The sequence below is a fragment of the Vicia villosa genome, linkage group LG4, assembly GCF_029867415.1.
Source record: "Vicia villosa cultivar HV-30 ecotype Madison, WI linkage group LG4, Vvil1.0, whole genome shotgun sequence".
Classification (NCBI taxonomy): domain Eukaryota; kingdom Viridiplantae; phylum Streptophyta; class Magnoliopsida; order Fabales; family Fabaceae; genus Vicia; species Vicia villosa.
The window spans coordinates 56,327,011-56,343,359 of record NC_081183.1 but is presented as its reverse complement, the minus strand read 5'-3'; the positions used below and the strand labels follow the sequence as shown (position 1 = coordinate 56,343,359).

The 16,349-nt window shown below is 32.2% G+C and overlaps 1 protein-coding gene and 1 long non-coding RNA gene across 15 annotated transcripts; one reads left to right on the top strand and one right to left on the bottom strand.

Annotated features, from left to right (window-relative positions):
• The first annotated feature begins 242 nt into the window (after positions 1 to 242).
• Positions 243 to 3,914, top strand: LOC131594835 (uncharacterized). 13 transcript variants are annotated; one of them, XR_009281559.1, is made up of 9 exons: positions 243 to 629; positions 926 to 966; positions 1,262 to 1,354; positions 1,463 to 1,530; positions 1,616 to 1,785; positions 1,885 to 2,300; positions 2,381 to 2,455; positions 2,698 to 2,777; positions 3,196 to 3,910. It is a non-coding gene; the product is annotated as an uncharacterized LOC131594835 (long non-coding RNA). The 13 variants fall into 13 exon arrangements; XR_009281562.1 differs by having other exon boundaries at positions 3,155 to 3,910; XR_009281557.1 differs by having other exon boundaries at positions 2,627 to 3,913.
• Positions 3,915 to 4,433: 519 nt separating this feature from the next.
• Positions 4,434 to 7,529, bottom strand: LOC131594834 (U-box domain-containing protein 14-like). Of its 2 annotated transcripts, XM_058867043.1 has the most exons (5): positions 7,210 to 7,529; positions 6,862 to 7,081; positions 6,375 to 6,491; positions 5,800 to 6,216; positions 4,434 to 5,711 (listed from the first exon to the last, which is right to left on the bottom strand). In XM_058867043.1, the coding sequence occupies exons 1-5, from the start codon at positions 7,218 to 7,220 to the stop codon at positions 4,629 to 4,631; spliced, it is 1,848 nt and encodes a 615-aa protein (XP_058723026.1). In that variant the 5' UTR covers positions 7,221 to 7,529; the 3' UTR covers positions 4,434 to 4,628. The 2 variants fall into 2 exon arrangements, with proteins under 2 accessions (XP_058723026.1, XP_058723025.1); XM_058867042.1 differs by having other exon boundaries at positions 6,862 to 7,529.
• Positions 7,530 to 16,349: the final 8,820 nt, after the last annotated feature.

Here is a 16,349-nt window from a genome sequence, read left to right as displayed (position 1 = left end):
CAATTTTTTCTTCTTTATCTTATATGTTCACTCTTATATATATTTATTATTATTATTAATAATAATATTAATGTTTTCCTTCATCCTTTCTCTATTATGGAATTAGTATTTAAAAAATATTCAGCTTTTTTTAAATAAAAATGAAAAACGAGCGGAACAAAATGGCGGCAACATGAAAAATTAAAATTTCATTGAAAAAAACTCACCGCAAACCTCCCAATTTCAAACCAAAATTATACACTCAAATTTTCGAGAAACAACAAATAGCGCCATGGGTTTTCATTTTGGCGAAAACATTTTCAAAACCCCTCTTTCCTATATCGACACAATCTCCCATTTCCCATTTCTTCATCCCCATTTCACTAACCCTAATCTTGCTCCTCTTTCTTCATATTCGTTTCCACTTTTCCATTCTATCGAAGATGCAGACTCGCGGTTCAAGAAAGAGGGCAATCGCTGAACCAATTGTTCTCAACCCTAAAAAGCATAGAGTTGTGCTGGGGGGATCTTCCCAATCTACATAATGCATCTGTTTCTTAGATGGAGAAAAAGACAAGACTTATGGTTGGATACATTGAGAATGGTCAGAGATTCATTACAACAAACACGAGGGGAATATTGGTGGATTGGTTAGTCAAAGTTGTGGAAGAGTACCAGCTTCTTCCTCAAACGCTCATTCTTGTTGTTTCTTACATTGATAGGTTCTTAGATATTAATTTTGTCAACAGATCCAAACTTCAGTTGCTTGGTGTTTCTTGCATGCTTGTTGCCTCGAAAGATTCATTAAATTTTTAAGTATTTAAAAGTTTTGTTTATTAATTTTGTGTTGTTAATTTTTAAGTATTTAAAAGTTTTGTTTATTAATGGTGCTTATGTCTGATCCCTCAAAGGATAATCTAAGTATGTTGCTGTTTTTGCTTGACAGTGTTGGTGTCATTTGAATTGTGTTTGCATAAAAAGTTAAAGGTATGTTTTCTTGCCGATTATTTAATACTGGATGTCTTATGTGTTATCTATCTAAAATTTAACATTTTGCGTGCTGAAGAGATAACAAGAAAAATGGGGATATATTCATATAGAGCTACTGCATGCAATGCATCAATCTAAAAACAGGCTTTTGTTGTTATATTTACTAACTTTTAGCTCAAAATCGGACTCTGTTTGTACACCGTCTCACTGTCTATCCCTTGAAGTGAATACGAGTATGACCATTTCTTGCAGGTGATAAACCTGTTGTTATATTTACTGGTTTTACTTGCAGGTGATGTGCACCGAATACCGACAGGAGAAGAAAGAACTAATTGAAACATAATATAAGGATAGAAAACTGTCTAATCTTCCTAAGATAACCCAGGTTTATCTCTTCTTCTCTGTCCTTACTTTATGACTGACTGAGTTTCACTAAGTTTTGCAATCTTTTGAACGATAACTTCCTAAGAGGTGCAGTTTTGCAATGTCACAGCCTGCACTAATAATTTGGGGAGAACAGGACCAGGTATTCCCACTGGAATTAGCACACATACTGAAAAAGTAATTTAGCACACTTTCAATGTTATCTTCAAAACGCCTCTACAATGTTATAACTTTACATTGAACTCTTTCTTCTGGTGTGTAGGCATCTGGGAGAGAATGCACAACTAGTTGTTGTTAAGAATGCAGGGTGTGCAATCAATATGGAGAAACCCAAGAAACTGTATAAGATTTTAAAATCCTTCCTCATCAATTTAACTTTCCTCAGGAGGATGTACAAGAAACCAATAGACTACGCAGAAGAAACCACAATTGGTTTGACCCTGTAACCATGATCTATTTTTCATTTAAGAACTATTATCTTTTCATGTTTATACTGAATCTTGCATCTTATTAAGCATTGCCGAATTGCAGGAATGGTCGATTTGATACTCGTTAACAGCAAATTCACTGCATCTACTTTGGTTGTTCCCTTCCCTCTTTTGGGTGTTGTAATCAATATTTTGGAGCCTTATTTATGAATGAAGTCCCTGGTGAAGATATGTGAAATTTTTGGTGTAATTTAGAATTTTGTTGTTGCTACTAAAATCTGATATACTTGGTTTCAAATTTTGTTGGTACAATGAAGTTTAATGTTCTGATAGAATTGTTTCTGCTTTTTCCTTTGCAGAATTAGTTATAATGAAGAAGACATTATTGTGGTAAAGCTGCAACTGAACTTTTGGTGTTTGAAATTGCCATGCTTCTATGTTAACAAGTGGAAACCACAAAGCTATTGACAACATATAGACAAAGGTGCATGAAGACAGAAAGATGCATTATTGAAAAATGTAATCTTAGGATTTTTTTCATTATATCTTCTATTGAACCTCTTGTAGATATAGAATTACCTATGAGTATTATATGGCAGGTCATTACTGGATATCTTCTAGCTGGCTCCATTGTTGGACCTGGAGGCTTTAACTTCATCAATCTAATGGTGCAGGTATCTGGATACAACCATGAATTGCTTTTGTAATCTTTTATTCTTTTATCAAAAAAAAATTGCTGCTTTCTTTTTGGTGTAGTTTTAGAGTTAAACTCAGTCGGATTTCATTTTTTGTAATCTTTTTTTACTCTATAATGAAATCTAACACTTGGCTGCTGATTCCGTCAGGGAGATTTCTGGGTTGCTGGAATGTCAAAACGATTATTTACTAATTCTTATAATGATTTTCTAATTGCCAGCCCCAATGATATTGCTTACGTCTTCTCTGATATGCACCTCTTAGCATTCGTCTTGTCCAGCAAGCCATTCGATCTGGATGGTAATGATAGATTTTTAACCCTGGAGATCTTCCTAGTTTTTGTTGTGCATGATATTCAACTTAAATGATTTTCTGCTATAAATCTTTGGCAGCAATGAATCATTCACAATTTACAATGTTAAACAACATCCTGCACTTTCAATTTTATAACGAACTGTAGCTCATGGAACTATAAATTTTGCTAATTGATTTGCTGCTAGAAGTCCTAAGCAGAAATGAATCAGTTTACAGTTTAAAAAGTTTCAATGTTAAACATCCTGCAGTTTCAATCATAGTATGAAATCAGTTCTTTGGTGCAAATGTTCAAATAATCATATCTTAATATCTGATACTGATTTGTGTATATTTTACAAGCTTTGAATTTGGTATGTTGACAGCGAATTCCAATGTTTACTTGATGTGTATCATTGTTGCTCAGCTACGCAGCTCATCAAGATATCGAAGCCTGTCGATTTATTTTTCATAAAAAGGAATTTTTGTAAAGGATGAAAAAAAGCATATAGTGATATAAGATAACACATCTTCACAAGAAAACGCATAAGAAAAACACAGAAATTAAGACCGAGAGTCCTGCAACAAGGCATGCCAAAACCTCTCTGCATGGCTGTATGTTTTCCAAATTCGTTCTCATAAGCTTCTAGTTTTGTGGATGATTTCTTGATACATCTAGAATACATGGAACTCATACAAGGGTCTCAAAAATGATGAAGGATAGAAAGGTGGTGACAAACCTAGGCAACCCCAGATACTAAACTAAGATTAGGAACTTGGAACAACAAAACTCTTGAATGAAGCTGATTCAAGGATTCATAATTACACTAGTTGCTCCAGATTATTATAGTCCTGTTTTCTTTCTTCTCTGGATCACTATTAGTTTCCTTGTTTTCATCGCCTAATTCTTGATTTGTCTCGCGGGAAAGCATGACATATGATTTGGTTATTGCATCAACAAAAATAGTCAATGGCCAAACCTTGCTTGAAACATTCATGGAAAAACTAGGTTGATTAATTCTTGAGTTTTTTTTTCTTGGTCCAGCGGGACAAGTTAATGTGATGATGCTATTTCCGATCATATATAACTATCTCCGATCATGTATTCCATCAAGTTAGACTGAAATTCATAAGCTGCTTGTATGATTTTATGATTTAAGTCATTTTTTATGATAACTTTTTACAAATTTATATAAGTGATTTAAAACTCATCTTTTATAAGTTAAAAATATAATTTTGATATGCAGTAACTTGAATATTATTATGAAAAATTGTAATGTGATAAAAAATTGCATAATTGTTTAAAAAATAATTTTTATAGACTATTTTAAATTGTTTTTTATATTTAAATGATTTTTTGAAAAATTGATTTTTTTTAATCATAGAAAAAGAATAAATTATTAATTTGTATTTTTTTACAAAACTATTAAGACAATTTTTAGTTGAAGACTTTTTTAAAAAAATATAGACTAATTTTTTATCAATAGATATATCCAAAAATTATGAAAAAAACCCTGTAACAAACAAGTCCTAGTCACATCCATTACTTCATTATCTTCTAAAAGTTTCTACAACTAAGAGAGTAGGCAAATTTCTACTTTCTACTGTTTCCTGAATATAGTTTTTGTTAATTAATTGTTTCAATTTTAGGAGTTAACATCAATATAACAATATAATAAACACTTCGGCTTATGCATGTTAGAGTAAGCTTGAAATGATACAATCCTCACATAACAAATTTACAACATTTTCCTTTAAGAACAAATGGCATACAAACACTATGAATATTTATGAAGTTTCTGCACAGTTTAATGACCAATCTATATTTGAACTATAAACAATACAGTTATACACCTGAGGCTAGGAATTTTGTAAACTATCCTCCCCTTCAATTCGTTGCAACAGTTCTAATATACTTCCAGCTTTTCTCTTAGCTATATCAGTTCCATTCTCTGATAATCCTTGAAGTGCTTCTTCTGCTCCATGTTCCTTTGCTAGTTTTAATTGCACTATATCTCCTGTACATACAGGCCACAAAACCGCAGCCGCATTCTCCCGGTTTCGCGGTGATCCGGTTCGTATAACCTCAACTAAAATAGGAATTGGCTCAGCCTGACCGATTGCCATCCTGCCTTCGTGATGGCCTGCAAGGATTGCCATTATAGCTAGCGCTTCGTCAACCATCCCACCCCCCGCGTCCTTCATAAACCGTATCAGTGCAGCAACTATCCCGGCTTTTACAGCTCTAGCTTTGTTTCCTTGATAAATACATAAGTTAAATATTGCAGTAGCCGCATCTTTTTTGCCTCTTGGAGTACCTTTGCAAAGTAACTTTATAAGAGCCGGGATAGCTCCTGCTGCACCTATTGAAACTTTGTTCTCGTCTAGAACCGATAAACTAAAGAGAGCCGTGGCTGCGTTTTCTCTATCCTCCATGCTTCCATTTCTTAGTACGTCAACAATATCTGGTATAGCTCCTGCGTTTACTATAGTTCCTTTGTTACTCTCGTTGATGGAAAGATTGAGAAGCGCTGTAACGGCGTGCTCTTGAGTTCGAGGATCACCAAAAGATAACAATTCTACGAGAAGCGGTATTGCTCCTGCCTCGGCAATACATACTCGGTTATCTGCATTCCTCTTGGCTAGCAACCGGAGCTCACCAGCATCCGCCCTTTGCTGTTCAATATTGTTACTTGTTAACTTATCCAACAAATCTTTGATAGCAATTCTGTCACAATCTGAAAGACTGGTTCCGGATTTCGTTGTTTTACAGCTACCTTGCTTCTTTGGTAGCTCAATGCCATTGCTTTCACACCATAAACCAATCAGACTATTCAAAACATAGTTAGGAGTAAGGGCGGTATGCAGAAGTGTTTGCTGTGTTTTAGGGCAAGTTCTGTGACCAGCATCAAGCCATTTTTGAATGCACGATCTTTCATATGTCTGCAAAAGAAAGTAAGAGTTTTTATCAATAATCATCAAATGACACCATTAGCACAATGTTTTGCAAAAACACAATCGTGGTTAATACCTGACCGATAGATACAATTACAGGATCTTTCATTAGTTCAAGCGATATAGGACATCGAAAATCATCTGGGATTACAGGAGACCGATGCTTAACTGACACTTTCTCGTTCTCATATGCATTATCAATCTCCGGATTTTCAGTGAGCACCCAGTCCTTCAGTTTCCTAAGAAGAGACGAGACTGTTTCAAAGCTGTCCGCTAATTCTCCATTGCTTGCTATGACCAATTCGTGTAATTTACTAGACTCTTTCTTTAAATCATTTATAGCCCTCAAATGCAGCTTCTCGGAAAGCCTTTTGAGTATAGCAGGATCATGGTCTTTTTCTTTCAGTGCTACAGCCATATCCAAATCTAGTTGTAAATCAGCAAATTTCGTTTGAGCTTTGGCTCTTTTGAACTGAGCATGCACCAATTCTATCTGAAAGAGATTAAAACAGTTGAAAAATGTCTTAATTTGCAGAAATTCAAAATCACAACAAAGGACTATCATTGTAAAAATGACAGAAAATGTTTGAAATATCGTTGAATTGCATATAGTATTATCATCAATCTCATTCCAACGTACGATAAATTTACCTGTTCTTGAACTTCCTCTGATATCTCAAGTTTGTTGTACGAAATATCACTCAGTGCAGCTTCAATTTTTTCAGTTACTTGTTGGAACTTATCCGCTGCATTATTCCTCTGTAAAGCCTGTTGCATGTAAAGCAATTATTAAGTTAAAATCAACATTCCTTTCCTGCTCAACTAATATAACATATTCGGTAAACAAAAATCGAACCAGAAAGCATAGAGCCTCTGAAGATGTTAATCTCTAACTCTAATTATTACAATTGCATTTTCTACTACAACATGGCCTATTTGAATTGGTTCATTTGAGCTTATATATTGACATAAACATCTCTAAGACTCTTTGGAAGAACTTATGGAAACTGCTAACAACATGTCAATGACTTGTTTTCAGGTTATTTCAATAAGCGCTTAATCCTCCCAATTTAAGAAAATTACAAAACTAAGTCAACAGTTTCAAACAAAACACGAAAAGGGAGAAAAAAAGCCATACCGGATAAAGCTTACTTCCTTGGTTAACAAACTTTAGAAGGATCATAGCCAAATCCAAAGCAACCCTTAAAGCTTCAAAAGCTCCAAGCTGTTCATCACAAAGGGTCTCATCACAATCCTTCAATTCCTCAAACAAAGGACTCAGAAGCTTCACCCTACAGATCAAATTCCCATACATCCTCTTGCAAACGTTTTGACATTCCGGCAACCCAGAAATCTCCCTGAAGGAATCCCGTGAAAAGAACACGGAAAGCAACAAAAAGGCATCGGAGATATGCACACAATGCATGAAGACGGTAGAATATATGACGGGGAAGAAAGGAACCATAAACAATAACCGGAAAGATACCTGAAGTGCATAACTCTTCCTCCTCCGACGGAGACAAATCGACATCAGAGAAGCTTTCCGCCGGCAAATCTCTGGATAAGATGCTGGAGGTTTCCTCGTTGTATAGGAGATCATCATCGAGGAAGAAGTTGGAGTAGGAGAGCGACATCGCAGTGGAGAAATTTAAGGATTTAGGGTTTCGAATTGATTTTTTCGATTGGGAAGTTGGGAGAAAGAGAGCGACATCGCAGTGGAGAAATTTAAGGATTTAGGGTTTCGAATTGATTTTTTCGATTGGGAAGTTGGGAGAAAGAGCAAGAAGAACAATTTGAAGAAAAAATATAATTTGTGTTTAAAGTAAATTATCCTCTACTAAAATAAAAGTTAATTTTAATTTCTAAAATATTATTAAATGAATGGGGACTTATATGCAATAATCAAAAGTTTTTTTTAAAAATGGGTCCTACAGTAAAGTTATTTTTACCATAGAGCTGATGTGGCTTAAATTAACTTAGAATTAATTAGGATTGATTAGGGCTTTAATTCTATTGGTCAATTGCAGTGACTTCACCACTGAAGTCAAATGGGCGAATGCACCGTAGAATCTCCCAAAGAATTATTGTCTGTTAAATTACGAGATCACATTCAATGATTGTATTTCTAAATCAATCATTGAATGCATAATTATCCTGATTCCAATTAGGGTACCTATTGATAATTGAGAATTATTTCATAGATTCATTACAAAATTGGCTAAAATATGAAAAGTATTAAACCTAGGGTAGATCTTAATAATATGAGGCTTTTTCATTGCATAGTAGACAACTCAAAATTTCATATCCATTCTTAATCTTGAATGTGTAATTCAATTGTGTAGTGGTGAAAAGATGCCTAATGTCAAATGGACTAAATGTGTTGAAGTGAAAGGGAAAGTCAAATTACAGGATTTTGAAACATACATTGCAGAGCTTAGAAACTCACCTCACAGAAGATTGATGGTAAGAAATTAATTCTCTTTATTCTATTCTATTCATTTATTGCCACCATATTATTTGAACTACATTCTATAATTTATGTTTTGTAATGCATGGAATTAATTCCAGATTGTGTCCCTATATTGGAAAGAAGGATCTTCCAAAGATAGTTTGGAAGGAATAAAAAAGGTGAATATATTATATATATATATATATATATATATATATATATATATATATATATATATATATATATATATATATATATATATATATATATATATATATATATATATATATATATATATATATATGAAATGTAAATACTAGATTTGAGTATGATTATGAATCCTTCAATGATGAATTTTCCATGTATTGTTTTTTTTTAACAAATTGCAAGAAAGTATGTAACCGATGGAAGGGTAGGGCTTGAAAAAGTGATAACTAGTGTTGATCTTTATGTCTGTCCATGTAGTTACACAATACTCAACCTTCTTGCAAGAATTGGATTCTTCAAGTTCAGTGAAGAAAACAATGATTACCTCATTGGTTGTGTTGTTTGGAAAAGAAACCAAATAAATAATTCCTCCAATTGAAGAGTGGTCTCCCATTCGCCAGCCGTATAAATCATCAATACAAATTTATCCGTTTCCGTACTACAGTGCCTTAATAAAATCATCAGAAGAAATACCAGAGGTTGAAACTTCTGAATTAGAAGTCGGAAGTTCATCAACTTGTGATGAAAATAATTTGCACAAGAGAAGGATGGAAGAAGATATGGATATATCTCCCCAGAGGAAACCTTGCTGCAGAGATGATAAGGTAGAACCACCCTTACCAGCTGCTAAAATCCACCCACCAGTTTTGATCCCAACCAAGGACTTTACATATCTTGGCCCTAGTTTAATGAGGGAGCAATCACATTCCCATGCACCAAAACCAGATTTCACATATCTGGGTCCAGTTTTAATGAGGGATCGAGCACATGCACCTGAAAAAACAAGAACAGGCGATTTCACTTATCTTGGCCCTAAATGGAATGCTGCAAATCAACCATATAATCGTTTTGGTCCCAAACAATAAATTCAAAGGAGGACAGAAAAACATGTATGCATGGTTGTATTTGTACTCTCATACTTTTTAACTTACAAACATCGACATGCATTAAACGTGCTATCCTAGATCTTCTAGAAAAAGCTTAAAATTGTTATGTCTGTTGTGTTTTAGAGGTGCTTATGGGCTTGAACATGAATTTTACCTAATGTTGTTTACCACCATAGTTTAAGATCAATGTGAGTATACATTTTCATTTTAGTAATTCATTTTCTCTGCATGATGTTGACTAACAAAATAGGCCCTCTGAAGTTGTAACTCATCTATTTCATTGTTTAAATGGTTAAAATATAGTATAACTATATCACAAACCAAAATCTAACAAAAACCTATCAAATAGTTTCATGCATGGTTCATGATAAAGGAAAGTTGAGCGGTCACGTTTGCTTCTTCATGCGCATTTAAACTTTAAGTGATATCAAATTTATGCAATAGATGTCATTCATGTTTGGATATTCACGCACTACACTATTTCATAGTGTTAGTCTTAAAGTCGAGGATAAGGCAAGCCTAACTAGTTGGCTAATTTTATAGGCTAACTTGTGTTAACTATTCTCTCTATTTGTGATCACTTTATCAATGATTATAATATGAAAAATGCACTTCATACACCAATATGTTACACCTACACTATTGTATTTTATTGTTCACTAATAAGGTGAACACTCATATATTATAATAATAAATTATTTTTTTTATAAAAATATTTTTTATGTTTTTTATAGGTTAAAGAAGTATGGTTATCAAATTATGCGATTAACCAACTTCATAACTTTATTAACCAACATTTTAAATTTCATTAATCAATTTTATAACTACTAAAAATTTGGAAGTTTATTAACCAAATTCATAACTTCATTAACCAACAATTTACATTGTATTAACCAATTTTGTTTTACAGTTAAAAATTATTTTTATTATCTGGATGTTTATTAACCAACTTCATCACTTCGTTAATCAACTTTGTTTTATTACTTAATTATTTTCAATATCTAGGCGCCTATAAACCATCTTCATCACTTCAATAACCAACTTTTTATATTTCATTAACCAACTTTATTTTACCATTAAAAGTCAGTGTTAATGTATTGTTTTACGGTCACTGATCACTCACTGTTTTGTTATTGTTCGCGCACTATTCACATTACTGTTCATAAATATATTTTTTATTTTTACGGTGAACAGTGTTTTGATGTAAGTATTCGTGTAAGTTGTGGTGTAGAAATAGCATTTCTGTTATAATATTTGGTTCTTTTTTAGTTCATTCTGAAGTTTACAAAAATTGCGTTTGAAAAAATTATTTTAATCAAAATATGGTTGAAGAGGATCTTATAGATCATATTTTTAAATGAAGAAGATTTTTATTAGATATGATTTAATTAAAATATTTTGACTTGTTTTTATTAAAAAGATTTAATTTGTTGTTTTCGGTTTCAACTCGTTTTTCACTAAACTCTATTGAAAATTTCTAGTGGATCGCTTTTTCTATTTAAGGATATGTTTCTTCTTTTTAAAGACTCGTCTATTTTGGATAATTGTTAATTGAGCGTTGTATTTTGTGTGTAGAAAGAGTTTTCGCATTTTCTTGTGTAATACTCTATCTTAAGAGTCTTTCTTATTTTAGAAAGGTAGTATTAAACAAATGGCTCTAAACACAACTGGGAGGTGGGGGGGATTGTGAAGTGCATAATACGTGATTAACTAAAAAATCTTTTATTTTGAAAAGCAATTTATGTTAGTTCAAATATAAAGCACCTGAAAATTAAAAGAGATATAAGAGGAGATATAAAGAAGGATTTATAGATGAAAGAGAATTAATCAACAAAAATAAAAGAGATAAGAATAGAGAGATTGCACTAAGATTTGTAGAGATTCGGGCTAACCACTTAGCTTGTCCTACTCATTTTTCCAGGAATTTCTTCTTGAAAGTTCCACTAAAATAATTTCTAGAACCAAACATAGTTTTGGGCGGTTGAGCTCACAAACCAATCACAAATTTTACTAGCTAATACCTATAACCAAACATGGATTTTACCAAGACAATCTCATTAATCAAACTTAGATTTTATCAGGACAATCTTAAGGATCAAAGATATTAAACAAGAGAATCACACTCTTGATGAAAAACACTTAAGCATAATCACCAATACAATAAAAAACTATCTGAAGTATTTTTCTATCACAAGGTACTATGGCAACTTTAGTAAAAATAATATAGAGAAAAAGTCTCCTTTATATAGGAAAAATTATACCTCAAAAGGAAAATAGTCCATAAATTTTTTAATGCTTATAATCGAATATGAGCTAGTTCTAATCGATCATGCAATATAAATATGGAAGATGTTCAAATTTGTCATCACTAATCTATTAAAAGTACTCTTAATTGATTATGAGGCATTACAAAAGAGATAATTGACTAATCCTAATGTACTAATCAATTATCTAGTCTAAACCACATTCTGAAAAGATTATTCAAGTTAGTAACCAACTGGTTAAACTTCCTTTGACAAATATAAAGAATATGCCATACTCCCTCTAAGGGTAAACGTCTACCCCTTTGACATTATCAAAATGGCAAAAAACACAAGGCAAGCACATAAATATGTACATCACATAGAGAAAGGAAAGGAGACGAAGGAGAAGAGACATTTGGAAAATGTTAATTCATGTATTATTGATTCAATAATCCTAATTTGGCTATTAGGAAAAAGAAATTTTCTTTAGGAAAAACATATGTGTGAGTTGATTACATGAAGATACATGCACAATTACACAATCTCTTTTTTTCAAAACGACCTCTCATAAAATGGTGTATATCCTCATTAGGTTTAATCTAAGAGTGATGTATTAAATTTTTCGTGAGGTTTATGGTGCTAGTGTTGTCGCATTTTATTAGGACAACACCAATGTTAACTCCATAATCACTCAACAAATGTTTTATCTAGATAATTTGTATGCAATAGTTACCTGCATCAACGTATTTTGCCTCAGTTATAGATAACATTATACTTGCTTATTTCTTACTATGCTAAGAGATAAGCGAGTCATCAAATAAGTGATACATACCACTAGTATTTTTTGAATCTAATTTCTACCCAACAACATAAGAGTCAGAGTATCCAACTAAGACATAATTAGTCTCTTTGGGATACCATAAACTCATTAGTGGTGTGTCAATGAGATTCTTAATAATTATTTTTACTACAGTGAGATGTGGTTATTTCGGGAATGCTTGAAAATGGTGACAAAAACACACAACAAAAATGATTTCAAAATAAGATACAATAAGATAATGGAGAGAACGGATCATAACTTAGCACTTGTTTTCTTCAACTAACTTTCCTCTTTAATTCTTATCCAATAGGAGATAGCTTTAGCTTTGTCCATGCCAAATATTTTGAGGAATTATTTGGAATACTTTACTTGATTTTAAAGGCCAGTGAAATATTGCAACTCCCTCGTCATTGACATCTCGAACTCATTTTGCATCATCTAAGAAAACTCCTTACACAATGACTCGTTAGTAGCAGTGAAATACACCGTTAACAGAAATTTTAACTAACAATATGTTACACTTAATTTTTTTGATAAAAAGAGTTTTTCCAACTTTTCCAGTTTGAAGGTTTTTTCAAGCAAATATTCTAGATAAAATGGCATACGTATCATAAAAATCTATACCTCTATTATTCTACCATTTCCAACAAGTCTTGCTTTACATCTTAAAATATTGTAGTCAAGCTTGTTGTAAAAGATCCATTAGGTTCCCATTTCTACATTAGTTGAAAGTTTGGAAACAAGTTATCAAACATTGATTATATTAAATTGATTTAACTGATCTTTCTTTTGCAAGAGACCAATGTCCGCCGAAAAGAGCTTCATCTACTTTTTTCACTCAATTTGGGAAACAAAAATCCATAAAGTTACATGTAACACCACTAATACAAAATATCTTTTTAGCTAAGGTTGTTAAGTCAGTTCACGTGTTACCTAACTTAAAACGAAACACGATGGAAAATTTAAAATTATTTTTAACGTTCTTAAATTAATATCTTTCTTAGCCGACTTACTAGTAATAAAAAATTTAATTTAAATTATTTTTTTTAAATCGGGCTATTCATCAACCAATTTAACAAAAAAACATTTGTAAGTCATCTAAACTAGGACGGCTAATTATCAAATTTAACAAATGCTCTTTTATAGCACTTTTTTAAAAAAGTAATTTTTATTAAAATTTAATAAATTTTCTAAGCCAAGTTTATAGTATCTTAACAAGTTTTGTACAAATTAAACAAAAAAATATTTGTTTTCATAAAACCATTAGGAAAAATACTTAGATGGACACAACCATAAAACTTGGATTTACACAGAGCCTATAACACACGTAATTTAATTATTTCGGAAATAATTGTTAAAATCGTTGAAGTTGTGAATTATTGATATAGTTGCTAAGTCGATTATTATTTAATTAATGGGTTAATTTAGTTGTGGAAATATTACAGTATTATTTAGTATAGTTAATATTAAAAATAATATTAATATAAAAAATTAGTAATAGATGAGATTATTTGCGTCGGGCATATTTTATGGTTGTGAGTAGTAAAGTGGGAGTGTGAATGTGAGTCCCAATAAGAATAATATAGTGGAAGTAATATTATATTAGTTAATTAGAATAAAAAGAAAATAGAAGTTGCAGGAAGAGAAAAGTAGGTTTTATAAAAGAGGTATAAGGGTTTGAAGAGGGATACTTAAAAGTTGCAGAAAGAGGCAAAGCTAGGAAATTCGATCGGAGAAAAATTATAAAGCAACCTCCAATCCAAGGTATGGGTTGGGTTTTGAATCTTTAATGGGAATTATGATGGATATTATGTAGGGATTCGGTTGTGTTGAGTTATTGCCTTGTCTGTTATTGTGTTGTGATTAATCCTGAAAATTATCTGATATCACGTTGTATTGAGTTGATTGTCTGTTACAGTGTTATAGATGTTTATGAATGATCTGCATAACTAATTCAAGGGATCATGGAATCTGTCTGTTGTGAATTATTCCTTACTGATATGGTTGACATAATATTGTGTTGTCCTTGTATGTTTTGAAAATGTTGACGATCGATGGATAATTATATTTGTGTTAACGTTGATAATAGACGGAAGGAGTCTGTGTGGAGACTGGGAAACACGTTGTGCCGAGGGGCACAGGTGTTGTGTCTAGTGGCAAGGTTGATATTAGAGTGTGCTGAGGGGCATGGATGGTGGGTGTCGAGCGGCACAAGGAGTGGCAGAAGTGTGTCGAGGGGCACATGTATGTGTGCCCAGGGGCACAGCTGTGAGCCAAGTATGTTTGGTTTCAGTAATTGCTTCGTATAACCGGATTAAAGCTATTATAATCCAACATTATATAACAGAGATAACTTATTAATAGTAGTATTAGTAGCATAATGGAAGAGTTATTAGAAACTAGTAGTAATGGTAGGGATACTATAATAGAAGCAAAAATTAGTTGAATTCATTACAATATTAGTAATAAACTAATACCAAAGAGGATTTAGTAGCATAGTATATGTAGCAGGGATAACTTAGTGGCAGTAATAATAAATAACAGAGAACTATCTATGATGTTCCTAGCAATGGAAAGATAATGCATTAACAGAGAAATATATTAAGTAACAAAGTATTATAATTTAGCAGAGTATTACTAAATAACAAAATTAGTAATAATAAGAGTTAGTTAGTAAACTTGCAGTGTTGGTAATGATTACAGAGTTAGTTTATAATAGAGTCAGTTTAGTAGTAATATATCAGAGTTAATATAATTAAATTACTGAGTAGTATTGGTAACAAGAGTGCATTAATGACATAATTAATATTAGTTTATAACATAGTAGATATTAATGTAGCAGAGTAGGTATATAAAATAGCAGAGATACTAGTAGCCGAGAATATAATAATTGTGGAGTAGCAATTGTTGAAGTAATAGTAGACACTAGTAATATTAGTAGGACCTTGTTAATCATAGTATTAGCTTATAAAAGTCGTTGTAATAATGATGTGTGTTAATTAGGGGAGTTGCAGGTGGTGTTGTAACGCCCCAAATTTAATTAATTATTTAATTAAATTAATTAAGGATTTAATTATTGGAAATTGTCGAAGTTGAGATTTATCAGTATGATTCTAAGAGGCGTAATTGGATTAATATGTTGATTAGAACTGTTATGTTTACAGTCGGATTATTTAATCGGTTAGTCAGAGAATTAATATTAGAAATAATATTAGTTTATTGGACTATTTATTTAATTAAATTGGTTTTAGTTGTTGTGTGATAGATAGAAATTTGGAGGTGTTGATTAGTTGGCCCAATAAAATAATATGGAGAAATATATAATTTTATTAGGTTTGAAAAAAAAGATGACACAAGATGTATCAGCAAGTAGCAAATAGGGTTTTTTTGGTACGCAGTAAGCAATGATAGTTTTGATGAGAGGCACAAGGGTTGCAAAGAAGAATCTTGGAATTTAACCATAAAAGTTCAAACGAGGAAAAAGCTGCGGCGTAGCAGATTCGACCGGATAATTATAGAGAGACCGTCAATCCAAGGTAAGGGTGGGGTTCAACTCTATAATCGGGATTATGATGAATGATATATGGGAATTTTGGGTTGTTGAAATTCTGATGTTTGGTTGTTTTGTGGTATGTGCTTGATGTTGTTTATTGTGATGTTTTCTGAAATCGATGAAGAACTTGAAATTGATCTACTAATGAAGTTGTGTTGATTCATGTTTATGTAAAAGAAAAATGTGATTATTTTGATTTAATATGGTTGAGGTTCGTGTGATTGTTGTTGATTGTTGTATTACTGAATTGTTGATGAAATTGGGTATTGATCGAATTTTGGGAATTATACCGCGCGCGAATAATAGAATGGAACGATATAATTAGGAAATTCTGGAAACATGAAAAGAATAAGAATCATAGAGGAAGAAGAAAATGGAGGAGGGGGCCCCATACTTAAGGAGTGGGCACCCCCAAGTTAAAGGAAAAAGGAAAAAAATAATAAATAAGTGAGGCGGGGCCCCATACA